Source organism: Hemicordylus capensis, chromosome 2 (genome assembly GCF_027244095.1).
Source record: "Hemicordylus capensis ecotype Gifberg chromosome 2, rHemCap1.1.pri, whole genome shotgun sequence".
Taxonomy (NCBI): domain Eukaryota; kingdom Metazoa; phylum Chordata; class Lepidosauria; order Squamata; family Cordylidae; genus Hemicordylus; species Hemicordylus capensis.
Genome location: NC_069658.1, coordinates 42,113,831 through 42,141,552, shown reverse-complemented (window position 1 = coordinate 42,141,552; position 27,722 = coordinate 42,113,831). Strand labels below are relative to the sequence as shown.

Sequence of the window (27,722 nt, the reverse complement as noted above, 5' to 3'; positions counted from 1 at the left end):
TCTTGAAACCACATACCTGCTAACTGGGCAAAGAGGCACCTTTTACCGTGGTGATTCTCTTTATTTAGCAGGGGGAGAGTAACTGGCCCTATCCACCCCCAGCACAGTACTTCCAGTGACTGTTGCTGGTATGTGTCTTATGTTTCTTTTTAGAATGTGAGCCCTTTGGAGACAAGGAGCATTCTTATTTGTTTATTTCTCTTTGTAAACCGCCCGGAAGGGCGGTATAGAAATTGAATTATTATTATTATTATTATTATTATTATTATTATTATTATTAATACCTGAGGGCTGAAGCACAGTGCAGAGTAGTTAGTATCAATGGTGGCCAGCAAGATGAATTTCTATAATCTATTTTCCTTTCTAATGTATGTTTTGGAATACTTGGCTTACAACTATATTGGGAAGCATACAAAATGTGGATGGTGATGGTGATGATGATTTGTGGGGGAACAGATTTTCACAAGCAATTGTCCAAACACAATTTGAGTTCCCTATAAGCAGTGCATTCTCCCACCTCTTGAAAATGTGACATGAAGCATAGTAGTATACAATTTCATCTTTTGAATGTGCTGCAACCTTTTGTTTCCCAGTGACTCATGATTTCCCCAACACTCCACCATGAAAAATTAAAAAATGCTGTTTTAAAAGGTTGTGTTACGGAAGCACCAAGGTCATGGATAGAATTTCATTAGTTAATTAGTCACAATCAGATATTGGTCCATTTCTTAAACATGATCAAAATATATTTTAAATGGCACCAAGTGCAGACTGTTAAAAGAAGGTATTATGGTTCAAGAAAGTAGATGTGTATCTAGAACTGGAGGGGATTACTGTTAAGTGCTATAATTGCACTTACCAAGGAAAATGAAGTACAGTAGTCTGAAGCTTTCTTCCCCCAAACCAAAATACACATAACTTCCACGCTCCAGTTCTGGTCAAGGTGCCAAACTTCAATTTTTCTGGAGGCATAACTTTGACTAAGGACTTCCCAAAATGAGTTCAATAATTCTTTTTTTCTTTTTTTTTAATATCGTCTCAAAACAAACTGTGTGGTGAACTCTGTCCTACAATGCAAATTTACCCTCAATGACGAAAACTGGTCTATTCATTAACTAAAGCTTTATTTTATTAGCCTACCAATTAAAGATTGCAGTACAACTTTGCAAACCTTTTTAGAAGTTTATCCTTCTACAAAGCAATTATAGTTTTGCAAATATGTTAAAACGTGGTTTTAACATATTTGTTAAATATGGTTAAAATATGGTAAGGCTTCAACTCTCTTTATTCTGTTGTCTGTTGCTAGCAATCAGCACTGCCTTGATCTTCTGTACTTTAATTTGGGCTTCAGCTTGCAGACGGCCATATCAACAAAGATGACTTGAGGGGCTCTCTACATGTGTGACACATGAGCTCCATCTACAGGTTAAACGCTCAATTTCAAGTTTTAATCTATTATTACTTTAAAAGGAAAGAAGGGTGCTCCCACCTTAAGTGGCCTAGCGAGGAAATGCTTGACTAACAAGCAGAAGGTTGCCAGTTCGAATCTCCGCTAGTATGTTTCCCAGACTATGGTAAACTCCTATATCAGGCAGCAGCAATATAGGAAGATGCTGAAAGGCATCATCTCATTCTGCATGGGAGATGGCAATGGTAAACCCCTCCTGTATTCTACCAAAGACAACCACAGGGCTCTGTGGGCACCAGGGGTCAAAATCGACTTGATGGCACACTTTACCTTTACCAATTTCAATTCCAGCCCCAGTGACCTCTCAAGCCTTCAGCAAACCCTCAAACATTTTGTTGTTTTAGAAGGAAAAAAGTAGTGTCACTGCAATTATGCTTTTGCTACAGAACTACCATTCTGAATTAAAGGACCCCCACTTTTGCAGGACTGGTACGTAACACAATGACCCGGACAAGTTTTAGATTGTGTGAGTGCCATGTATGCAAATTGTGTTACATAAATAATTACTATTAATTGCCGAAACTGCTACATATCTTTGGTATGTATGGATAACCATCAGTACTAAACTGAATGGTTGTCCTAAACACATCACCTGTTTATAAAGGATCTAATGTGGACATATCTTTTAGAATTGAGGTGGCTTCCATTAATTAGGCTGGGCACCTGAAATAGGTAGATACAAAATGTATAAACATACCTTGTCAGGTGATAGACATATGTATATATTGCCACTTCCCTCTTTAGAAGTATAAATAAGAGGAGACCAGATCCTTCCGTGATCACTGCTTTCATAAGAACATATGAAGCTACCTTATACAGAGTCAGATCATTGGTCTATCTACCTTCGTATTATCTAAGCTGACTGGCAGTAGTTCTCCAAAGTTCCCCCAGCCCTATTTGGAGATTACAGGGATTGAACCTGGGTCCTTCTGTATGCAAAGAAGATGCTCTACTAGTGAGCTATTGCCCCATCCCATTTGCTTCAAAGGTAAACACAGCAATTTACTATGCCCTTTGCAACCTATTTTGTACAACCACTAAATGCAAGTAGCCACCCTTAGATTCATCATTCTTACACGCGTAGAAAGGTTCTCTCTTGTACAGTCATAACCAAATAAGGACATTCTTAATTTGAAATGTACTATTTAGACCAGTGCAACAGATTTGTTTTAAGTGTGGTCTTAAATGTAAACTGTTATTCCAAATAAAGTGCTTCAGATGTCAGCATTCTGCTTGCTGATCTAACTTTCTGATGCGATGAAAACTTTGATAGCTATCAGATGTTTCACAAAACATTCCCAGAACGTCCCTCTGAAGTCAGACACTATGGATTCCATTCCATGACTGTTGACACCCCAGAACCATGAATCACTGAGCACTTTCATCAGCATAAGCTTGAATCAGCATCCTTGAAAATCCCTCTGGCAACTGTGCCATATCATTAGCTTCCAGCACATCTGTGTGAAGCAACAGTCATATTGAAATTAGATGATGTGTTGGTGCAGTCCTCATTTCCTACAATCACTAAATGAAGCTTGTAGTAAGATGCAGCAGGCCCTTCATCCCAAACTCAAGAAGGGTCTTGAATGGCTTACACAATTAATTGTACAAGGTTGTAACTATTGTTTACTTTGACATAATGCCAAAGAAAGTCACAATGACTATTAATATATGTATGTATATTACAGGGCATTATTTTATACAGGGCATTATTTTACAGGGCATTATTTTATACAGGGCATTATTATACAGGGCATTATTTTAGATCCTTTTGGATCCCTCGGAGGCTTTCGATACCATTGACCGTGGTATCTTGCTGGGTCGCTTGAAGGAGGTGGAATTGGGTGGCACAGTTTTACACTGGTTCTGTTGCTAGCTCTCTGGCAGACTCCAGATGGTGTCGCTTGGAGACTTTTGTTCTGAAAAAGAGCAAAAGTGTGGTGTTCCACAGGGCTCCATACTGTCTCCAATGCTTTTTAACATCTACATGAAACCTCTGGGAGCGATCATCAGGAAGTTTGGTCTGGAGTGCTATCAATATGCTGATGACACCCAGATCTATTTTTCCATACTTTATGTTTTAACAGTTTATTACTTTATTTGACCAAGTTCGTTTTTATGTAAAGCTTTTGTACTTTGTGTTTTGCTGTTCGAATGACTGTAACAATAAAGATTTTGATTTTTTTTTGTTTTTCCATACCAACTTCGTTGGGAAATGACACGACCCCTCTAAATGCCTGCCTGGAAGCGATATTGGGCTAGATGAGGGGTAATAGGCTGAAGTTGAATCCAAACAAGATGGAGATACTGTCTGTAGGGGGTCGGGATCCAAGAGATAGCTTAAATCTGCCTGTTCTGGATAGTGTTACACTCTCCCTAAAAGATCAGGTTTGTAGTCTAGGAGTGCTCCTGGATCCCAAACTCTCCCTGGTTTTGCAGGTTGAAGCTGTGGCCAGGAGTGCTATTTATCAGTTTCAGCTGATACGCCAGATATGTCCATTTCTGGAGACAAATGACCTTAAAACGGTGGTATATATGTTGGTAACATCTAGGATTGACTACTATAATGCACGCTACATGGGGTTGCCTTTGTACATAGTTCGGAAACTACCATTGCTTCAGAATGCGGCAGCCAGATTGGTCTCTTGGATAACACGAAGGGACCACATAACACCGATTCTAAAAGAACTGCACTGGCTGCCAATGTGTTTCCAAACGAAATACAAAGTACTGGTTATTACCTATAAAGCCCTTAATGGCTTAGGTCCAGGGTACTTAAGACAGTGCCTTCTCTGTCATGAACCCTATCGCCTATTAAGATCATCTGGAGAAGTCCGGTTATGGTTGCCACCAACTCGTTTGGTGGCAACTCGGGACTGGGCCTTCTCTGTGGCTGCCCCAGGGCTTTGGAACTCGCTCCCTGCTTAAATAAGAGCGTCTCCTTCTCGGTTTGTTTTTAGGAGGACCCGGAAGATGTACCTATTTTCCTAGGCCTTCAACTGATACCAAAAATTTTGAATTTTAATGTGTTTTTATCTATTATGATTTTTATCTTTTTATGTATTTTAAATGTTTTATATTTTATATTATGTTTTATTCTGTACACTGCCTAGAGATTTCAATATTGGGCAGTATATAAAATAAATAAATAAATAAATGTTGATGGAGTACTGAATGCTGAAGACACTGAGGAAGGAGGGCATATTAGTAAGATATGCATAAAGATAAATGCTTTTAGAGGAGCAGTTGAGTGCTGCTAATTTAAAGTAAAATTCTAGGTATCCCTGAATGGACTCTTCAAAGATTGTTTGCTTAACTCAGCAATGCCAAGTTTGAAAAAACAGATGGAGAATGTTTTTCACTTAACTGGCAGGTCCCTGGTGATGTATAACTGCATTTCTTTGGACCCAGTGAATGGGCTGAAAGACCCTGGGACTGAAACAAGGCTGAAGCTAAGCAGGTGTGAACCAGATCAGTTTTGTTGGCTGGAAGCGTCATGTCAGAGCAAGATAATAAATATTAAGAACTGTATTTCTGCTACTTGCCTTACTTTGAAAAGTACGGCAGCTGATTAAATAAAGCCTAGAGAGAGAGAAAATGAGAAATTTAAGAAGTGTGGATAAATATTCTGTATCTCTCAGCCCAAGTAAGATTGATTTTACTGGTAACAGAATAGCTACTTCCCACTATACATTATAAATCTTCCACAAGTACATCTTTGATTCCATCTCACCCCCACTCCTAATAACGGTATTCCAATTCTGGCAGTTAATATAATTTTCAATACAGAACTTCCCATCTAGTATTAACAAGCAGTATTAAAAATATCAGCGATCACACTCTGCCACTCAAAAGGCATCAGGGCTCTGCAAGACCAGTAGGAGTTCATCTTAAAATTTATGGAACTGTGATATCTAGGTCATACCAGAACAAACTGAAATTAATCCCTTGGGAAGAACTAGAACAGAAAAATTTAGAAGAAAATGGTTGAGGACTACATCATCTTCATTAATAGTCTGTGTGGCTGTACAACAGATCCATCAAGTCTGGGAGCCAATTTGGAATGGAGAACACATTTAAATAGATGACATATGGTTGCGCAAAGGTAGCACACAGAACAGCAAAACAAAAGAACAAAACTAGGCATCACACACAGTCATGTGCATCTTTCTCTGCCCCCGTCCCACTGGCCACCTTTTTGGTTTTTTAAAGCCAAAAGTAGCCTTGAGAACCTATGCATCATTTTCCAATCAAAATCACCCTCCTCAAGCTGCTTTCCCCTCTGCAGAGAAAATATATGGCTATCTGAACCTTTCCCCCCCCACAGGAAAAAAAAAAACTTGTATGAGATTTTGAGCAGAAAAACAGCAATGGGAAAAGCGTTAAGCACACCCTCCCTACCCACTGTTTCTTCAATTCCCATGGCAGATTCCCTCTAGGAATTCTTTTCATTTTTTCATTTGTTCTATGTATGGATAGAATGTGTAGGATAATTTCTTGTTTGACCCTTAAACACATTTCTTTGTTTATGTTTATACTTGTGATTTGGGGCGAGGGGGGATAGTTCAACTAGAGGAGTAAGGTTCTAGCACCATATTGTTAAAGCTGCTGGTATGAAAAACCTCATTAATTTAGAAATACAATGCAACAAATTTGTTACTGGCTCTGTATGATTACCTTTAATCTGGTCCCAATTAGTGGGCCATCTCTGTCAGGAAGAAGATTTTCCCCTCCTGACATCCGAGAAGAGATTGTACCTCCCTGAAAGCCTAGAGAGTATGTCCACAGTTAGAAATGGGTATCATAAGGATATAAGAACAGCCCTGCTGGATCAGGCCCAAGGCCCATCCAGTCCAGCATCCTGTTTCACACAGTGGCCCACCAGATACTGCTGGAAACCACAGGCAGGAGTTGAGGGCATGCCCTCTCTCCTGCTGTTGCTCCCTTGCACTTGGTACTCAGAGGCATCCTTCCCGCCTTTGAGGCTGGAGGTGGCCTATAGCCCTCCGACTAGTAACCATTGATAGACCTCTCCTCCATGAAGTTATCCAAACCCCTCTTAAAGCCATCCAGGTTGTTGGCTGTCACCACATCTTGTGGCAGAGAATTCCACAAGTTGATTATGCCTTGTGTGAGAAAGTCAAATATTTTCATCAATATATTTGATGAAAACTATCAAATATGTGGACTGAACTAAGGTGCCAAGAAAAAATTAAGACACTGTAGTGGGAGGGGGTTCCCACCGAATGAAGTGCAGTTTCATATTTAGGGTATAACTGAAGTCATATTTCCCATCTGAACATGTATGTTATTAAGGACAGTGTCACAACTACAAAATGCCTTATACTCATAATTTACTATAGAAGCATCTGGGGTTGTTTCATTCAGTCTATTCCTATGTCTTAAAGATGGCTCAGGCAGAGTTCCTACATCTAAGCATGATTTGGCTAGAAGCAGCAAGGACTTTCCAAAGTGAACATTTGGAAAATCAAATGTATACTTCATTAGTTACATTCAGTGGTAGAATAAAGGCTACTAAAATGAACTCACATTTCTCAAGCACAGGTGTTAACCATCTAATCCCTACTAAACAGCACCCTTGGTATGTTTTTCATACCCTGCAATAGGAAATAACTCTCCCCCCCCTGCCGCCAAATAAGCTGAAGTTGCAAACACAACCTCAGCTCAACACAGTTTGACATCACCTATGTGCATTGCTCTGAGAATTATACTGTGTAATTATTGTGGAAGAAAAGTGTAGAAGTCAGTACATTTTGCCAAGTGAAAGACAAGAACTTGCGGTCTGGGTTTGAAAACAAGAAGAATGTGAAAGATCGTAGGGGAACGGCAGACACAAAAGGCTAAGAGCAGCTTTCCACTGTTTACCCAGAGTCTATTCTACGATCAAGACACAGAATGAACTCATCATCATTGAAACATACAAACAAGGAAACTGTGTGCTCCATCATGTTACAAAACTGTTCAGAGAGTTCAAGTAGTGGGAAAAGTATAAGAAAATTTGAATATTTGGTGAACTTACGATACAATAAGAACTATGGCCGTGCTATTAGGAGCTTGGCTTGTACATTATTGATTTCTCCAAAGGTATACTATATGCTTATGTGGACTTTTAAGCATGCACAGATTTGCATATGCACAGATGTCAAGCGGCTTATGCCAACATTATAGTGGCATCCAATGCAAGTTAAGTACATATTTAGTACTTTTAATAGCACCATTATTTTCTGTTGTATCAATAAGATGTCAAATCAGCTCTCAACAGCATGGAAATGGTACATTGTGTCCCATCCTGAAAGCTTCTTTTTTATGTCAGCAACTCATGCAGTTGGACCTCAGACCTTTCTGCTATATAAGCCAACAGATCAGAATGGTATAAGCAAAATGGGCAACCAACAAACATATTCATGCAATATCTTTGCCTGACTCCCAGGGGATGGGTCCTAGCCCTTCCTGAACTCCAGAATGACTGGCAAACCCCGCAAAAGGTCAGCCTCAAGAACAGCCAGGGAAGGCTGTCACCTGAATCCTCCTCCTGGCTTTCTGCATTCAACCAGTTCCCTCTCCTGGAAAACTCTGGGTTCCCATACTCAGAAGCAACTCCTCCTCATCAGCTGCCTTGTCTTTAAATACCCCAGTGCAGAACTGACAGGGCTTAAAGCCTACCTCCAGCCCCGCCCCCTCCCTGACCCTGTTTCCTGCCACACCCAACCTAGCTGTCTCCCTAGAGCTGTTCCCTGCAGCTCTCCCTGCCTTGCCCTCTCAACCCCACTGGGATCCGACCAGCCCGGGCCCTTCTCATCTCTGCTGCCTCCTAAAGAGAATGAAAGCCTCAGAGGAGGAATGCCACACCCTTCTCTAGACGCCACAGGGCCACCCAAGCGACCAGGTAACATGGCATCCCGACAATCTTTAGCAGTTTCCAACAAACCTTTGCATGACATACAGATGATAATGAAAATGTAAGGAAACGCTTCCCTTAAAATCTAACAATCTTCTGATGAACAAATCAATACTTTAATTGCAAATGTAGAAATTTGAAATGTTTCTTTACTATAAGCATGACATTCCAATCAATTACTTACCTGCGGCTACTTTTCTTCTCAGTTTCCTCCTCTTTAGCTGATTTTTTAGGAGCTAGGTTGGCATCTTTCTTTAGCTTCTTCACAATGCGTTCTCTCATTTGATGTTTCTCATCACTATCTAGATCATCATCTTCATCACTGTACTCATCCTCCTCTTCTTCCTAAGCAAAGAGCTTGCTGTGTTTTATCTCGTTCATTCTATTCTTTAATTCAGCAAAAGAATTCTTAGAGATGGCTTAGATGCAACAACAAGCCATGGTTGCTTGTGCTGTCTAAACCAATGCCATCTGACAAATCATGGCTTGCACATGGCCATTAAAGCAGAATCAGAAAACACAACTTGAAGCTGGCCTGCAAACTCCAGGCTGGGCAAGCTGTGGCTTGGTGTTCTACCTGAATCAACAAACTATGGTTTGGGACAGTGGCCTTATGTGGAGGCTGCTCTTTGGGATGGCATCCAGGGATTCTCCAGGAAGCTAAAGGAAGAGGGGAAATGCACAAGCCATTATTTCCCTGTATGTCTGGAATATAAATAATGATTTGGTACTCTTTGTCTCCTGGGTAAACAGACACTGAGCTGTTTCTCAGCTGACATTGAGACATTTCTAGTGATCCCATGATCACTAGAAAGTGGGCTAAGGGAGCCTAGCCCACTTTCTAGTGATCATCAGAACCACCAGGCTTGTGGGCGAGTCCGGTGGTTCCACGGCGGCTAGCCTGCTTAATCCCCCCCCCCACACACACACACTTAAACGAAGTTAACAGAGCGAGCACTCTGTAACCTTGTGTTTTTGATAGTGTGCCTCCATGATGCACGGTGGCACATGAGTAGACCCCCGACCAGGAGGCTATAAGCAGCCTCCTGGCCTCGAGGGGTCCCCTCAGAATGCCCTGCGGCCTTGTGTGGGGCATCCTGGGACCTCCGGGGGGCCCCGATCCCCACAGCCCCCACCAGCTCCATGACAGAGTCGGTAGTCTTGTGGGTGGCTGATCCAGCTGCCCAGGGCTGCACAACTGATCATCTGCGGGGAGAGCAGGCTAAGCCCACAATCTCCGCCAAACCACCACAAGCTCTATACTCGTGTGTAGAGCCTCACTGTAACCCATAAAATATTTACAACACTACAAAATCCTTTAGGTATTTACACAAAGGAAAGAAGTGTTCTATTGTTCTTAGGCATTTCTTAGGAGGAAAAAGTGGAAAGGGAGAGAGCTGGTCTTGTGGTAGACCAGCAAGTAGACCATGAATTGTCCAAAAGTGTCCACCCTGGTTTGCATTTGAATGGGAAACTACATGTGAGCACTGTAAGATGGGGATGGGGCCACTCTGGGAAGAGTATCTACATACTTGCATGCAGAAGGCTCCAAGTTCCCTCTCTGGCATCTCTAAAATAGGGCTGAGAGAGACTCTAGTCTGTGTAGACAATACTGAGATAGATGGACCAATGGTTCAACTTGGTAGAAGGCAGCCTCCTATATTCTTATGCTCCTATGAAATCCTTGTCTATGTTACATTGTGACTAAAGGCCATTTCTTCCTTTCAGTATTTTGATTTTAACATGTATATGTTCTTTCAATCTGAACTGGTTCCAAACCACATTTTTTAAAAGGTGATGTTTCTCATCACCATCATTTTCAACTTTCTAATCTTCAACCTGATGCAAACAATCAAATCATACACATAGTGAAGAACTGGGATTATGCTGACCTGGGTGAAGAATTGGGATTATGCTGATTCTACTCAACATTTAGGAGCTGGACTTTATGCCGGTATCCCTTATGCAAGTGCAGAGCCCAGTTCTCAAAAGGTCCTTTCCATGTGACCTGCACACCACAGGGTATAGCTCATGCAGATAGAACCTATGCATGTAGATCCCTACACAAACATCCATCATGACAATATTAGGTGGGGTGGGGAGAGGTAAGTAGTGCACGGAGGGGAGCAGGGAAGTGCAATCCCAATCTCTTATCACATATAGGATTTTAACATCTGTCTATTGCTCTCCTCCTCCACGACTGAAGTGTTAAAAGTTCTTAATATTTAATCATTTTTATCCCACCTCCTCCATGTAGACTTAAAAGGTAGTAGGTTTCAGGCATAATTCTAAAGTCTCCTCAACTCTAATCTTAAAATTTGCTCCATTGTCTAACTCAGAAGACAATTAATACACACTTGGGATATGTGCTACTGACATTTCAAAAGGACATATGACCATGCTATAATCATTTCCTAATCTTAAAATAAAGTAAAGAAACAGAAAATGATGTATAGTACAAATACTTGAGACTATGTTAACTGTAATGGGGCATACATGTTTTAAGTATTAACATCAGAGCAGATACATAGCTTGGGAGTACTTTTAGACCCCAACCTCTCCCTGATATCTCAGGTTAAGGCAGTGGCCAGGACTGCTTTTTATCAGCTTCAGCTGGTACCATTTCTCGAGACAAATGACCTTAAAACAATGGTACATATGCAGGTAACATCCAGGCTTGACTACTGCAATGCACTCTACATTGGGTTGCTTTTGTACATAGTTCGGAAACTGCAACTGGTACATAATGCAGCAGCCAGGTTGGTTGGTCTCCGGGACTACCATAAGAGACCATATTACTCCGATTTTAAAATAACGACACTGGCTGCCAATTAGTTTCCGGGCAAAACACAAAGTGCTGATTATTACCTATAAAGCCCTGAACGACTTGGGCCCCGGGTTTTAAAGAGTGCTTTCTTCTTCATGAACCCCGCCACCTGTGAGGTCTTTTAGCACACTTGGTGGCAACTAGCACACTTGGTGGCAACCCCAAACTGGGCCTTCTCTAGGGTTGCCCTGAGGCTCTGGAACATACTCCCAAATGATATCAGAATCTCCTCATCTCCGATTGCTTCTAAACGACTTTTGAAAATATACCTGTTTTATCAGGCTTTCAGTTTATCATGTTTTAAAGTTTTATTTATGGTAATCTAGTTTATATGATTTTTAGGTTTTACTTACGGTTTGCTGCTTGATTAAATTGTAAACCGCCCTGAAATTTTATATTGGGCAGTATAAAACTGTGATAAATAAATAATAAACATCAGGATTTGCAAGGCTAAATAGAGTTGACCTGAAAAGGCATCTAACTATAGCAAGAGAGGCCTAAGAGAATGAACCTTAAATGACACAGTGTGCATATGTATGCAGTTATGGGGCTATTTACCTGAAGATTATCCCATTTTTATTGAGCAGTATACTAAATACAGCAATTATGAACTCTTCAAAGTGTACATGTACACCGCTCTGGGCTCCTTGGAAAAAGAGTGGGATATAATTTTTTTTTTTTAATTAAAAAATAAAACAAAGTGTCATATTGGTGGGGCAGCAATGCATATAAACTTTAAATTATAGCTGATGAATACTACAACTGTACAGTGAAATGAGCCCATATTGATGTATCAGTGCTACTCACCTCATCTGAGTCATTTTCATCTGCTTTTTCACTGAAAGACAAGACAACATATGTAAGTAGATTCTTCTCTAATATTTTAAATGACCTAAATGCAAAAACTGCATTTAAAGCACAGGGATATGAATGTACACATAAAGACTTCAAATAATGTTATCTTAAGAGTTTCAGACAAAAAATATGGTTCACATACTTATGTATCTTGCTTGTCGGATTCAGACCAGATGGAGGACACATAACATTAACAGTAGTAGTCTTAAATAGATTATACTTAAGCCTGCTCTTTAGTCCCATTCATTCATTCACCACCTCAAACTATGATCATGTGCTCCCTTTTTACCCACCCCCACCCCCCCTAAAAAACTGGCATTCCTCCCCACCCCCATTTATTCTGCTATAATATTCTTGTATTAGAACTTTACTAATGGAACAGTTGCATTTGGTATTCTTCTATAGATGCCTACAATTTGAACATCCAAGTACTGCTGTTGCAATTACAAATTATACAGCACAATTCCACATGGAAAGATATAATCTGACTTTGGAGGAGAACAGCAACAGGTGGAGGGAATGCAGCAGAGCATCAATGGGTGGGGAGAAAGGAGGATCTAGAGGCCAAGTAAGAAGAACAAAATGAGAGGAGAAACAGAGAGAAAGAAGATCAGTTTGATAAAAACATGAAAAGTGGGTGGCTGGGGGAGAAGCATAGGGAAAAGAGTAATCTATAAACCCTTTCATGTGTTCCAAATCCAGGTACATTGTACTCGGGTAAGCCATGAATGTAGTGTGCTGGCTAGCCATGCCTGCTAGCACACTACACACACACACACACACACACAGAGAGAGCACATCCCTGGGTACAGTACTTGTCTGAAGAAGGCAATGCCAAAGATCTGTTCCTGGGTTCAGCATGGCTCTTCTCAGACAAATGCTCAACTTGGAGGCACCAAGGGGCAGGGCTACAGAGCATGTCAGCACCAGTGGGTGTAGCTAGCCAGCACACAGCGGATCATCATCTACCAGATACAATGTACCTGGGTTTACAACGCCTGACTATGAGAATCTGCCCTATAGCACAAGCTGGAATTGAAAGTGGTGCACCTTGTCAGATTATCTGAAGGACTGAATCCACATCTCAGAGCTACATTTACTCATACTTGTTTTATTTATTTGATTGATTGATTGATTGATTGATTGATTGATTTATATACCGCTCTTCCAAAAATGGCTCAGGGAGACTGTCTTATCTTACTTCTGTATTGTAAATAGAAAGTTTAATTAAGTGATGATATTACCAAAATCACAGGAGGTGGGAAAGAAAATGGGCTAGAGAGAGAGCAAGAGAGGGGGGAATTAATTCTCATACAAACACTACTTTCTCCCCAAGGAACTGGTGTGTTGGGAGGGTGAGATAGTGGGGAGAGAATATCTCCCTTGCTCTGCATAAAGGCAAATGCAGACAAGGACCTCTTTCCCTTCCGCCTCTAGTTATGATTCTTATTTCTGTATCTTTATTTATTTATTTAACATTTTTATACTGCCCAAAACTTACATCTCTGGGTGGTTTACAACAAGATAAAAACAAAAGTAAAACATTAGTTAAAAACAAAACCAAGAAAAAATTTTAAAAAAATATTCTAAAACAGCATTAAAAGCAATCAAAACAGTATCAGTTAAAAGCCTGGGTGAACTTTTTTAAAATTGTCAGAGATGAGGAGGCTCTTATTTCACTAGGGAGTGCATTCCAAAGCCTCAGGGCAGCAACAGAGAAGGCCCTTCCCTGAGTAGCCACCAGACGAGCCAGTGGCAAATGCAGACAGAGGCGTTTCTAGGGAAAATAGCGCCTAGGGCAAGCACTGAAATTGCGCCCCCTGTCCAAGCATCCAACACCTATCTTTCAGATAACTTTACCATAATATCAGCTGAAAAATACAAGTCAAGCTTGTTAATCTTTTAATATTTCAAAAACAATTTAGCTGTGGACGTAGCCAGACCAAAAAATGCTGGGAAACTATAAATTTCAGTATGCTGGGGCTCATAAAATACCCATATGCTATGTGGCGGTGTACTTGGAAAACTAATGTCTAATTCTCTACTATGCACTGTAGCATCACTATTACATAAGTTTTAAAAATAAATGGAGAATTTGACTTTTCCCAGATACTCTGAAATTAATTAAAGGATATGCAGAGTAAACTGTGTCACTGCTTGGAATATATTCTAGTATTTCAGAAAGACAGTTAAAATGAGAGAAGGAAAGCAAGAAACTCCCAGTGGGCCTTAATACTAAGGATTTCACATTGATTCAAAAACAAACTCACCATTAATAGCCATATTATTAAGGCATCACATTTAACTCACTTATCACAAGAAGCAAAGTAAGAGCGAATGAATACAATCCTAGCTCATAAGCTTCAGCTCATTTTTCACAAGCCCAGATTCTCTGCACATAGTGCCAAACTGAATATGTGTACAGTGACATATTATATTAAATTTTAAAAAATACCTGTAGGCCCTTCGGGGGCTTCCTAAAGGCTGTGGGGTGGGTCTGCAAAGGTTCCCCCTCCCCTCGCTGGCCTCTAGGGCTTTGCAGGGACCATTTGAGCATGTGTAGTGGCCATTCTATCTCTATCTATCTATATCTATCTATCTATCTATATATATAAATGGCTGCTGAAAACAAAATGGCTGCTATGCATGCTCAAATGGCCTCTGCGAGGCCTGGCATGGCCTAGGGCCTCACAGAGGCCATTTGAGCATGCACAGTGGCCATTTTGTTTTCGGTGGCCATTTTTAATTTTTTTTTAATTTCTTAAAATGGCATCCCCCTTCAAGTAGTGCCCGGGGCACGTGCCCTGCTTGCCCTATGCTAGATATGCCCCTGAATGCAGACAGACCTCTCCTGATGATCTCAATGGGCGGTGGGGTTCATAATCCTGAAGCTCAACTTATAGTCCCCTCCTTGCCCCGAGAAGAGTCAGGAATCCTGTTCAGCATTACAGGATAGCCTTAAGCCCAAAAAACAGGAGATAGGCGACAGGCAGACTACAGGCTTATGGTATAATAGTAACTGGGCCAGACACACATACAGACCTCAACAAAGAACCAACATTTCTAGACCAACAAGCTGCTGATTAGTATAGTATACCAACCTGTCAATGGCAGGAACTGAGCTCAGATGTGGATCATCTTTCAGTAAGTCATGACTGCTTTTGCTTTTTCCCTTCATACTCTAGAATTTTTTTAAAAACCACATGTGCAAGAGTGAAAAAATTGAGTCTGAACGAGAAAAACAACTTATTTCTAACGCACATAACATTTCAACCAATGAAAACATATAGCATCATTCTTCTGTACAGATAAATGCAAAGGAATACATATGCTTTATATCAACATATACACCTCTAAATTTTCAATTTGGCCAGATAAACCAACAGGAGTAAAGTTGGACAATTAAGTCAATATTTCAAGAATCAGCTGTTTGTACAAATTTAGATTGCCTTTGCCACATTAGTTGCTGCCACTATATCCCCATAGCAATGAACATATTGAAGAGGAAAACATGGCCCTCTTGAGGCATCCGGGGGGGGGCGATATTTAGGCACCAATTTTATTAAATAAATAGCACAGCTAAACTTAGTTTCCAAGGCAACTGCAAATGGTACACAAAGTTTAAGTTGCTCAAATGAAACTTGCTTCATATGTTGCACAATTTTTATATGGGAGACCCTTCCAGATATGAAGTAATATGAAACCCACCTGTGAATCATGAGTGTGATGATCTACATGCAGGTGTTTCACAGGTGTCACAGGTTATAATCTGCATGCAGTTTCCACATTAATTCCTGCATACAGGAATTACATAATGCTCTGGCAGTGTGGGCAGTGAAGAAGAGGTTTTTTTCTGCCCACATTGCTTTTGCAAATTTACATCCAGCTGAGTTGTCTAGGATTGTGAGGGGGCTCATTCACGCCCCCTCTGCCTTGAATTTGAACTTGGAACCATCTGTCACTTGCTGTGAAGTTTAACAACTTTGTTGTGGATAAAATCTCTTGTATTCGTGCTAAACTAGACTCCACAGTTCCTGCAGAGTCTAGCATAGAGGAGCCCAGCAACTCCTCTTGTAGGATTGGATCACTTTCAGTTTGTTATTTCTAAGGATGTGGACAAAGTGCTTTGGACTGTACACCCTACCACCTGCTCTCTTGACCCTTGCCCAATTTGGCTTATTTCATCTGGCAGTCACATCATTAGATATGGTCTGGTAAATATAATAAATGCTTCTGAGGGAGGGCAGGATGCCTCCTTGTCTTAAGGAGGCTATTATTAGACCTTATTTGAAGAAACAGGCATTGGACCCCTCAGAATTGACTAATTACAGACCAGTCTCTAATCTTCCTTGGTTGGGCAAGGTAATTGATCAAGTGGTCACGTCATCTCTAGGCAGTTTTGGATGACAGATTATCTAGACCCGTTCCAAACTGGCTTTTGGGTGGGCTATGGGGTTGAGACTGCCTTGGTCGGCCTGATGGATGATTTCTAATTGGCGATTGACAGAAGGAGTGTGACCCTGCTGATACTTTTGGATCTCTCGGTGGCTTTTGATACCATTGACCATGATATCCTGCTGGTTCGCTTGAGGGAGATGGGCTTGGGTGGCATTGTTCTACAGTAGTTCCGTTTCTACCTCTCTGGTAGAATCCAGATGTGTTTCTTGGAAACTGTTATTATGCAAAGCGAGAGCTAAAGTGTGGATTTCCACAAGGCTCCATTCTGTCTCCAATGCTTTTTAACATCTACATGAAACTGGTGGGAGAGATCATCAGGAGGTTTGGTCTGGGATGCTATCAATAAACCGATGACACCCAGATCTATTTCTCCATACCAACTTCATTAGGAAATGGCATGCCCCCCACCCACCAACTACCTGCCTGTAGGAAATAATGGGCTGGATGAGGGATAACAAACTGAAGTTGAATCCAGACAAGATGGAGGTTCTGTCTGTAGGGGGTCGGGATCTGAGAGATGGTTTAGTTCTGCCGGTTCTGGATGGGGTTACACTCCCGCTAAAAGATCAGGTTTGTAGTCTGAGAGTGCTCCTGGATCCCAAACTCTCCCTGATTTCTCATGCTGAGGCGGTGGCCAGGAGTGCTTTCTAATCAGCTTCAGCTGATACACCAGATACATCCATTTCTGGAGACAAATAACCTTAAAACAGTGGTGCATATGATGGTAACCTCTAGGCTTGACTACTGTAATGCACTCTATGTGGGGCTGCCTTTGTATGTAGTTCAGAAACTACAATTGGTACAGAATGTGGCAGCCAGATTGGTCTCTGGGTTTACCCGAAGGGACCATATAACACAGAGTACAAAGTGCTTGTTATTACCTATAAAGCCCTCAACTGCTCGGGTCCATGGTAATTCTCTGTAGTGCACCCTGTTGCCTATTAAGAACATCTGGAGAAGTCTGGTTACTGTTGCTGCTGACTCGTTTAGTGGCAACTCGGGATGGGGCCTTCTTTGTTGCTGCCCCGGGGCTTTGGAATGTACTCCCTGCTGAAATAAGAGCATCTCCTTCTCTGTTTGTTTTTAGGAGGACCCTGAAGATGTACCTGTTTTCCCAGGCTTTCAATTGAAATTGAAATTTTAATGTCTTTACTGAGATTTTTATCTGCTTTGTGAATTCTAACTGCATTATTTTGTATTTATATTATGTCTTAACTTGTACACCCCCTGGAGATTTCTATATCAGGCGGTATAGAAATTAATTAAATGAATGAATGAATGAATGAAGAAACTGAAGTGCCTTGAGCTCATTATCTGAAACCCACATATGTACAGCACAGCAAAACATGGCCAGTTCAGTACCATCTGCACGGCTGGGTTTGTTGAAATCCCACCCACACTATTGTGGAACAGCCCTAATCGGCTGAGACTGCAAAGTTGTGCATTTGCTTGATGTCATGTCCATTCGAAATAATGGATGTTGCATGCCTGCACTTGCGAACTTTAAGTCTCAGCAGAACAGAGCTGTTCTGCAACAGCACGGGCAGGGTTTAGACACACAGCAGTGAGAACATTGCTCAACTACCCACATTTCACTGCACTACGTGTGAGTGAGTGCAAGCAAGTGAACTGCATATGTTGTTCTTGGAATCAGTCACAATAGACAAATCTTTATATGACTCTTTGCAGGAGTTTATACTATTACATTGGGAATGTAACGTCTCGCCAAGGAAATCACCAGAAAGATTGTAAGGCCAATTCATTCACATCACCCCAGAAGGCCCATGTCAGTCATCTATCTGTGAAAGAGGTGGATTTCTGTACAGAAAGAAAAATGGCTGACATGTGGGCACGAGACTGAAGTAGATAGATGCAAGAGGAGAGGGAATATCACAACGTTTCAAAAGGAAAAGAGGCGGCATTTTGAACACCAGGTAGCAAGTTACCAGTTGCTCAGACAAAGGCCAAGAGTTTCCCAGGAAGCTCTTATAGTGAGCCAAGGTCACCAGGAGCCAATAAGAAACTGAGGGTGGAGCCAATCCTAGAGAAGGGTTGAGAGAACGTAGCCTACATCTAACACCTTCAACTAGAGTGACCCTCTGCAACAGACACTGGTGGAAAGATCAAGAAAGGTTCCCAGTTCCAGACAGGCTGGACTTGATCCAAAGACATGGTACACACCACTGGACTTAATTAACGATTCTTAGACCCTCATGCCTTAAAGTATAAAAAGACCAGATTCTCTAATATTAACATTATTAAATAATGCAGCATTTTACTAGGATAAAGTTACAGGTAGAAGTTCCTCCTCCTGTATATTAATGGTTTATCTTAATAGCTGTATCCCATACCTGTCTTTGTTTTATTTGTAAACCGCCTTGAGCAATTTTGGAAGGGCGGTATAACAATTGAATAAATAAAATAAATAAATAATAAATAACATGAATAAATCCACATAAATCCACATAAATCCAAATTCTTGCTATTGAAATGAATGTTCCAATAGAAAGCTAAACAAGTAAAAATATGCCAGGCAAACATCCAGGCAATGAGTTTGGCCTGTACCTGACTAACTCTGTTGACTTCCACTTCTTCCTCTTCAGCTTCTTCTCCAAATGAGAGCAAGCTAAAATTTCTTCAAAAGGAAAGAGAGTGCTATGTTGTTGAAAGAATTCTGAAAAGTCAATGTTCCAATAAAATCTAAACATCCAATAAAATAATCTAATAATCTAAATAATTTGAAGGACATACAGCACAATCCTATACATATCTACTCAGAAAGAAGTCCCACTATGTTCAGTGGGGCTTTCTTCTTGGTAAGTATGTTTAGGATTGCAGCCTAAAGAGCAAAAACAGAACAAAAACCCAAATTTGTTTATACAGATCTATTATTCTAATTTTATATTGTATTATTTAGCTATTTCACAGAGCCCCTATCTTATTCAATAGTGATACATTAACCCTAACTTTGTTCAAGCAATTTTATAATGGAAGTTGTAGAAAATAACCCATCAAAGGCTATAATTACTTTGTGCCTTTGGATTTCGCCTTCTTTACTTCTTCCACTGGTTTGTCATTCTTCAGCTTTTTACTGGTTCTTGGGATTATGTCATCAAAAGGATTAAATAAAACCTACAAGAAAATATTTTACAAATCTTTTCAAAGATTTCTATTGTAAAAAGCAATTGTCTTTCAAAACCACCCAATCATCTACCTCTGCAGCAAATAAACATAGGTACCTGTCTTATATTTAGACTATTAGTCTATCTAGCTCAGTATTGTCTAGACCAGTAGTTCCCAACCAGGGTTCTTCCAGATGCTGCTGAACAACTCCTCCCAGCATCCCCAGCTATAATGTATTGTGGTTGGGAATGCTGGGAGTTCAGCAATATCTGAGGGAACCCTGGTTGGGAACTATTGACTGTCAGTTGTCCTCCAGGATTTCAGATGGATATTGCCCAGCCTGACCAAGAGATACCAGGGATTGAACCTGGGATCTTCTGCATGCAAAGCAAATGCTCTTTCATAGAGCTACACTCTTGGTCTTCTGAGTCAATGCAGAATCACAAATTAGATATGTCCCAGTTCTGATCATATCTAACTGCCATATACCAACTCTGATCACTGGTCCAGCTAAGCTAGTATTGTCAGTTGTGAGTGACAGCAGCTGTCCAAGGTTTTATCCAGCCCTGATACACTGAAACAGTTTAATAGAAGTGCTTGGGATTCAATCTGGGACATGATGTGCAGAAAGTATGTGCACTATCACTGATCTACAGACCCTCCCATAGCACTGGGGTTCCACTGGTAGCACATGCTAGACAGGATTTCCCCCCACCTCAAAACATAAGTAAACTCTGCTATGGCAGCAATAGCCAGATACAGTATAACTACTTCTGTCATGAGCACGTGGACAGACTCCAAGGAGGAGGAGGAGGAGGAGGAAGAGACAGACAGGATGGAAGCAGAGGTGGAGTGCAAGGTCCAGAACTTGCAGAGGAGAGAGGGACCAGCCCACAGGAGGCTGTAGAAGAATTAGAGCCTGTCATGGCAGCTCCTATGGAAGAAGGACAGCCGGTCTCAGCAGTGGAGAGGCGTCTCTCAAAGAGACAGCAGGAGATAAAGGACCGCATGCACAGAACAGCTAGACTAATAAGCAAGGCTGCTGAGTCAGGGATCCATGATTAACAACACATGGTTTCAGCCTATATTAACCGGCTTTGCCACAGCCGCTGTGCTGGTATCAACGCTGCTCTTCACTGAGATACTTGGCTGTTTTCCTGTTTGCTATCCCTGTGTGTTGACCTTGAACCGTTGGGACTCTGTTTGTGGATTACGATTTGGACTGACTGACTGACTGGTGATATTATGACCCGGACTGGTTCTGGTTTGAAGAAACTGCTTACTGCCTGGCTCTGTTGTTTGACTTCTGCCCATTTGTTTCACTCTCTGATATATATAGCTCCAGATTAGTGGGACAGGTTTACGACAACTTCATACGAAGCTGTGACATGGAAACTGTGCTTGGAAGGAATGTGGCATAAGCATAACTGGGGTCGAATAACTGCTCTTGCAAAATTCTTTGCTGATAAAATTGCTCAGCTCCATTCCAACTTGGACACCACAGTTAAGAGGTCTATGTCAGGTGTCAAAATCAGCTACTTGCTGCAGTTTTTTGTCTTGATTAAGCAGTATTTCCCTCAAGCATGTGGACAAAACAATTCCGATAGCACATGCATGTTGGATATGTTCCCGTTGTGGCTGATTAAGTCCAGCAGAAGTGAGTTTCTTGGACCTTTGGCAGGAACCATCAATGTATTGTTGGAGGAGGTAAGAGTCTGATATAGAAGTGGTGGTGAGCTGGCATCTCCAAAAAAAACCTAGGATCACCTAAGGATGACCAGGCCAATTATAGACAAATCATACCTTGCATTTTTAGAGAAGTTAATCAAGCATGTGGTAGAAGAGCCATTTGTAGAAGAAACATTGTTCACTGGCCATTTTCAGTCAAGGTTCTGTACTGGACAATGTTAGTGGACCTAGTAAGTTGTTCTCATGAGGAAACCAACAGGCAGCATATTTCTCAGAGCTTCTGCCACCATAAGAATTCAATGTGATGATTACTCTGCTGTAAAAACCACCACTAGAACTGAATATTCCATTCAATATTTATGGTTTGGAAAAAACTTTGATAGTTTTAGAGAACGATACCTACCTCTGTGCTTCTTATTTTATGTGGATTCACTGGGCTTTCATCCATGTCAGTTTCAACTTCTGCAAGTCGTAACATGTTGTATATTGTATCTCCAGTGATCTGCCAAATTAGAAGAGCTTTTTAAAAGCTACCCTAAAGCCAAACATTTTTAAAGTACATTCTAAATAGTCTAAAGAAGTTAACTATGAAAACAGCATTGGTTTGACATAATATAAAATGTAATTATACTTTACATCAATCAAGATAGCTTCCCTACTGCCCCCGACAGAGGAGCACTATGATTCAGAGCCAAAAGAAGCACAAGAAATCCTGCACTAGACCTAAGCTGAAACAGAGCCATTAATTTTAAAGTCTTGTTTGCAGGCTGTGAACTTAGACAGCTCTCCCCACTTTTTGATGATGCTTCGGAGAAAGGGGACTTATTAAATCCATCCATTCTGTGGCTATCTCCAATTTATTATATTTCTATACGGTACTACCTTTCATCCCAAGGTGGTTTACAGGCAACACAAAACCACATACAAATATTAGCAATAGCAATAGCACTTACATTTATATACCGCTTTATAGCCGGAGCTCTCTAAGCGGTTTACAATGATTTAGCATATTGCCCCCAACATTCTGGGTACTCATTTTACCGACCTCGGAAGGATGGAAGGCTGAGTCAACCTTGAGCCCCTGGTCAGGATCGAACTTGTAACCTTCTGGTTACAGGGCGGCAGTTTTACCACTGCGCCACCAGGGCGCATATTAACTACAACAATAGTGCCATCTTGAAAAGCAGCAATAGGTGGGGGTGGCAATGATGACTTCTGCTTTGCTGACTTTCCCTACCTCCTCAAATGCAACTGATGATTCAATGGCCTCTGTGAAAAGAGATGGGCTAGTTCATCTTGAAAAACAACAATAGATGGTTAATTTGGTGACTTCCGCCTTGCCATTTTTTCCTTCTCTTCATAGGAGGAGAAGCAGCAGTAGCAGCAGCAAGTAGTGGTTCTATGGCAGGCCTGCACAACATAAAGCCCATTGGCCAGATCTGGTCCACGGGGACTTTTTTGCTGGCCTCCAGGTAGGAAAATCCTGCTGCAGAAGCCATGAAGACTTCTTAGCCTGTCTGCTGATGAGCAGTGGCAACTCAATGCAGTTGACTGTTTGAGACCAGATGTTCCCAATCCCTGGGCTGGAGCCCACTGACTCCTTCCCTCTTTCCCCTCACCTTTCCCCCCCAAGTCGCCTTTCACCCCCTTGCTTTCATTAACGTTTCTAGTAAATTTTAATGCAATAATTGGTGCTGAAAAATTGATCTCGGCCCCCACACACTAAGTCATGGTTGGTTCCAGCCCACTGGGGCATTTGAGTTGTGCACCCCTGTTCTATGGACTACAGCACTGCATGGTAAAATAGGGAGTCACCCTATTGCCTTGTGCTGTAGCTCAGCAGTGCAAGACCGGGAGTTGGTGAGGCAACATAAAGATGCTTCTCTCTGACTTCTGGTACTGTGCTGCAGTTCAGTGCTGGAGCGCAGTACTTAGTTGTATTATGGGACATGCCCCTTTTTGAGGTAGATTTGGTGGGTGTTTGTTCTCAGATGACTAAAAGTGAATCTGAGAGGAACCATTTTCCGCAGGCTTCGTGCGAGTCCCTATTTTGCTGAGACCTTTGCAGCACCTAGTGTTTTGTGCTCTGTGCATGGCCTTAACTCCTTCTCTCCCAGTCAAAACAATTAGATCAGCACTTGACTTTTTGTTTTGAATTGGGAAAAGAGAAAGTGTGAGTGAAACCCTTTAACTGGGGCCTAAAACAGTGTGTCAGGGCAGAAGGGAAAAGTCTGGAGTAGACACTGGAGTAGTCTGGAGTTATCTGCGATGGAAAAGTCAACAGTGCAAAGTTCTTTGGCAAGCCCTCCAAGGGACAACTTTGTAATTTTTAGCTTACTACTCCTTGCATTTCTTAACATCTTTTGGGTTTTGTCTTTTTGTTCCTGATATTGCTACTGCTGCAAAACTGAAAACCTCTAATGAAGCTATAGGTTTGAGCTTTCATTTTTTATAACTGACAATAAAGACAATAGAGAATCAACGAATCCCAGGGTACTTGGAGCCCTCCTGTCTCCCCATACTGAGCTACACTGATTGTAAGCAGTCTTACTGAAATTAGTGGGGAAAGTTTTCTCCAAATGGGAGTAACTTAAAAATGTTTATTTCAATGGGAGTACTCATGAGTAGCAGTCTGGATGTAAGCCAGTGACTGGAGTAGCCTGTCTTAGCTGTAACATTTAAATCTGTGTGTATGTCTGTGTATACACATACACACACTTTCTATGGGGTACCTGAGGTTTGCAACAGAAGGGATATACATGTTAGAAACCCCTGGCATAGGCAATGTGGGCACACTTGAGCTGCAGCCCAGTGCCAGAAGGGAAGGAAATATTTCTGCTATGCTGAAGCAACCTAGTGAATCTTCTGATCTTCCATCACTGCATCCTGCAACTTCTCTCTGCTGATCGCAGATTGTAGCCTGGCTTATTGAAGTGTTTTGTAAAGGGCTGATAAAATTAAGGGCCTGATTTGGGGCAACAGAATCTACAAGGGGGCTTGGTGTTTCCTTCTAGTTTTGTACATGATCTATCTGCTCCTCCTTTCACACCAGGTTTCCATCCATGTTCAATAAATACAATACAGTGAGTTGTTTTTTTTTAAGTTCAAATAAAATCCTTTATTACAGTCCAAGCAGATCTCTCTTCTTTCATCAGAACTAAAGAATTTAACAGCTCTTGCTGGATTCTTATTAGGGTTTTTTGAGCAAAACCAAAGCCCACTAGGAATTCAAAGAGACAAACAAAGGCATTTGAGAAAGAAGTCTCGCAAACCTTTCCAAATATGGTGTGTTTGTTATTAAGTTCATCTGCACGACCCAAAGTAAAGAAGAACTGGCTGCCATTATCATGAGGCCCAGCATTTGCCATGGCAACCAGTCCTCGCCGATTAAAGCGCAATCGTGAGTGGAATTCATCCTGCAAATAAAGAGGAAGAATAATTATTGCAAAGTATAATTGGCTCTTGCGCATTCAACAAATTGCCCATTGATACACATAGTATGACCTGCAGAATGTCTCATGAAAAGCCCTATTTAATACCGGCAACTTCTAAAGCAAAGGCTGACTTCATTATAATATTTGCTTGTTGTGCTTACACTACGAGTCTCTTCCTTGGAAGAAGTAAATGCAACTCACAGTTAAATTCAGTAAAGGAAGCAACAAATAAAAAAATCCCAATGTTAAGAACTGCCAAATAGATACAGTAATGTATTTTGGTAGCATATGAATAGAGGTACTTTTCATGGCTCAGTGGGGAAATGCTTGACTAACAAGCAGAAGGTTGCTGGTTCAAATCCCCGCTAGTATGTTTCCCAGACTATGGGAAACACCTCTATCAGGCAGCAGCGATATTGGAAGATACTGAAAGGCATCATCTCACACTGCACGGGAGGAGGCAATGGTAAACCCCTCCTATATTCTACCAAAGAAAACCATATGGCTCTGTGGTTGCCAGGAGTCAACACTGACTCGACGGCATACTTTATCACTTTACTTTTCAGTTACATCAGAAGCAACAGTTTCTTTTCGCTCCAGTATACTAGTCAGGAAGTAGTAGTTCACTTTCAAAGGACCAACAAGCTTATTTTAAAAGTCTCCTCATGATCACTAGGACTTAATGCACAGGAAATCTTGGAAGTCCTGCAACATGACTCTCTTCCAAGCTACTGCAACGCCACCATATCAATTTGGCCCAAACACTTCTTAGCTGTTAATAGCTTGCATTTTTTAACAAGAATTTAAGAGGCAGTCTTATATAAAGACAAGAGCAAAAATCTTGAAAAGATCCAGCTGAAGTGAAGCAATTTTAAGTCCTACTGGTCCTAGATAAGCCTGTGCTTAGATCTCTCCCACCAAATTCCCTTTTAATCAAGGGAATTAAAAGTAACTCAATCAATATCTTTATTTCGGCCTTTGATCAGCATAAGGTAGAAGGAACATAGAAGCTATTAAAACTCAATAACAGGAAATTAGAGGCAACAATACAGGTATAAGCTGTCGGGCTAGCTTAACTCTTGCTGGTGGTTAGACCTAGACAAATTTTGCACGCTGCCGCACAGAACTTTACAACATAATGTGTTATAAAGGGGCTACAGTCAGAGAGTAATAGGGAGATGCAGAATTGGCCAGAGCGGCCGGGCAGCCTAATAAGTAATGGGAGAATGAAGGTATTGCGGATGTCTCTATAAAACGAGCAATAAAGAAGGACGTGCTCAGTGGTTTCAACCTGGCTGATGTTGCAGGGGCACAGATGTTCCGAAAAGAGAATCTTCCTACACCTTCCATCTATCACAGCCGAAGTGAGGGTACTACAACAAGCTAAAGTGAAGGCCCTTCTATGGTTAGCTGCACAAGATATGCAGCAGGTGTTGCTATATACCTTAGAATTTCAGTGATAGGGAAGTCTGGAGCCCTGCAAGGTACCGGGAATACTATGCTTAGAAATTGGGACTGGATAAGCTCCAGAACGGTGAAGTTGGAAAAAAGGCCCAGCTGAGCATTGTAGAGGAGCTACGCTAGTGATCTAGCTTCAAATAGTTTAAGGGCTTCGGGAATGTATTGGCTCCTGCTTGTTCAGAAGAATTTTAGGGTGGCAGCAGTGTTTGGGGGCAACATAATGCCATGAGCCTTCCTAGTACTGGAAGCATGAAGTCACCCCAAGTATTTGAAGCACAAGACCTGCTCAATTGTATACCCATTTACACACCAGGAGTATGTCTTTGGTATCTTGGCAAAGACCATGATTTTTTTAATTGGTAATTTATTTCCAGTAGATCCTTCTTACAGTATTGGGCAAGGGCCCTCAATGCTCTCCTGAGTCCTATGGGGGGTCCTTGAGAGAATTGTCACATCATCTGTGTAGAGCAGAATGGAGATGTGTTTCTCTGCCAACTCAGTGGGATGAAAGTCCAAATTATTTCAGTGGCCCACCATGGCATTTATATAAAAATTAAACAGAAGCAGGGCAAGCATGCAGCCTTGTTGGATGCCCTTGCGGGTTGGAATGGTGCTTGATATGTGACTTTGAGGGTTGCATCTGACTTTCAAGGACATGCCATTGTGGAGGGTATGAATAAGAAATAGCAAGCACCAGTCGATCGAAGAGGCTTCCAATTTCCCCCTCAGTTTGACTCAGGAGATGGAGTCAAAACGCAGACTTGATGTTCCAGCCAGACCCTTAGTTTCCAGTATAGGTGTCTCGCATAAAGCTTGCTGATTATATTGATCAGACTGATGGGTCTATAGTTTGCTGGGTCATCCCTCCTGCCTTTTTGGAAGATGGGAACAATAACTGCTAGGCCCCAGTCCCTGGGGATACGACTGTGCTTGCAGCCCCGGTCAGCATCAAAGTGGGCAGTTCAAATCAAGGGGATTAGAAGTAACTGTCACTGGATCATACTTTTATTGGTGCATAAGACATCTAAAGCAATGTGACATAGCAAAATAGATAGGTTTTATTTTCCATTTATTCCAGTATGAGGTCAAGTGCAACAGTGCTCTACCTTGAAAGGAGTGCCGTAGATAGACTCTCCACCTGACCCAGTACCAGTTGGATCTCCACCCTGAACTATAAATTCAGGCACAACTCTGTGAAATATTGTGTTGTCATAATAATCTGAAAAGAAAACTGGCATTAGGGTACTTTGCAACAATCTCATGAACTACATTTTTGGCAGAATTCTGGATGCTAGCTGAAAATGTCCTCAGATAACTTTCACCTTTATGGTACACGTTTATCTAAAACATTGAAGACACTTTGCTCTTAGATTACCAAAACTCTACATAAAGATAATAGAAGCCACCTAATGGTGCAGTGGGAAATAATTTGACTAGCAAGCCAGAGGTTGCCGGTTCGAATCCCCACTGGTATGTTCCCCAGTCTAT

General features: G+C 41.4%; 1 protein-coding gene across 7 annotated transcripts in view; it reads right to left on the bottom strand.

Moving 5' to 3' along the window:
- Window positions 1-27,722, bottom strand: part of CWC27 (CWC27 spliceosome associated cyclophilin) — a 175,671-nt gene that overhangs the window by 144,665 nt on the left and 3,284 nt on the right. For 6 of the 7 annotated variants that reach the window (XR_008316166.1, XR_008316167.1, XM_053296184.1 and 3 more), the window contains 8 exons: window positions 27,341-27,453; window positions 24,612-24,755; window positions 21,743-21,841; window positions 19,556-19,659; window positions 19,093-19,162; window positions 15,171-15,250; window positions 12,022-12,052; window positions 8,572-8,732 (listed from right to left, as the gene is read on the bottom strand). Coding sequence is in view for 5 of the 7 variants with exons in the window: in XM_053296184.1 (XP_053152159.1) it covers window positions 8,572-8,732; window positions 12,022-12,052; window positions 15,171-15,250; window positions 19,093-19,162; window positions 19,556-19,659; window positions 21,743-21,841; window positions 24,612-24,755; window positions 27,341-27,453 (802 nt within the window). In the remaining 2 variants the exon portion in view is untranslated. Of the gene's footprint in view, window positions 1-7,806; window positions 7,835-8,571; window positions 8,733-12,021; window positions 12,053-15,170; window positions 15,251-19,092; window positions 19,163-19,555; window positions 19,660-21,742; window positions 21,842-24,611; window positions 24,756-27,340; window positions 27,454-27,722 lie in introns of those variants that run through there. The other variant, XM_053296188.1, reaches the window with a different exon arrangement.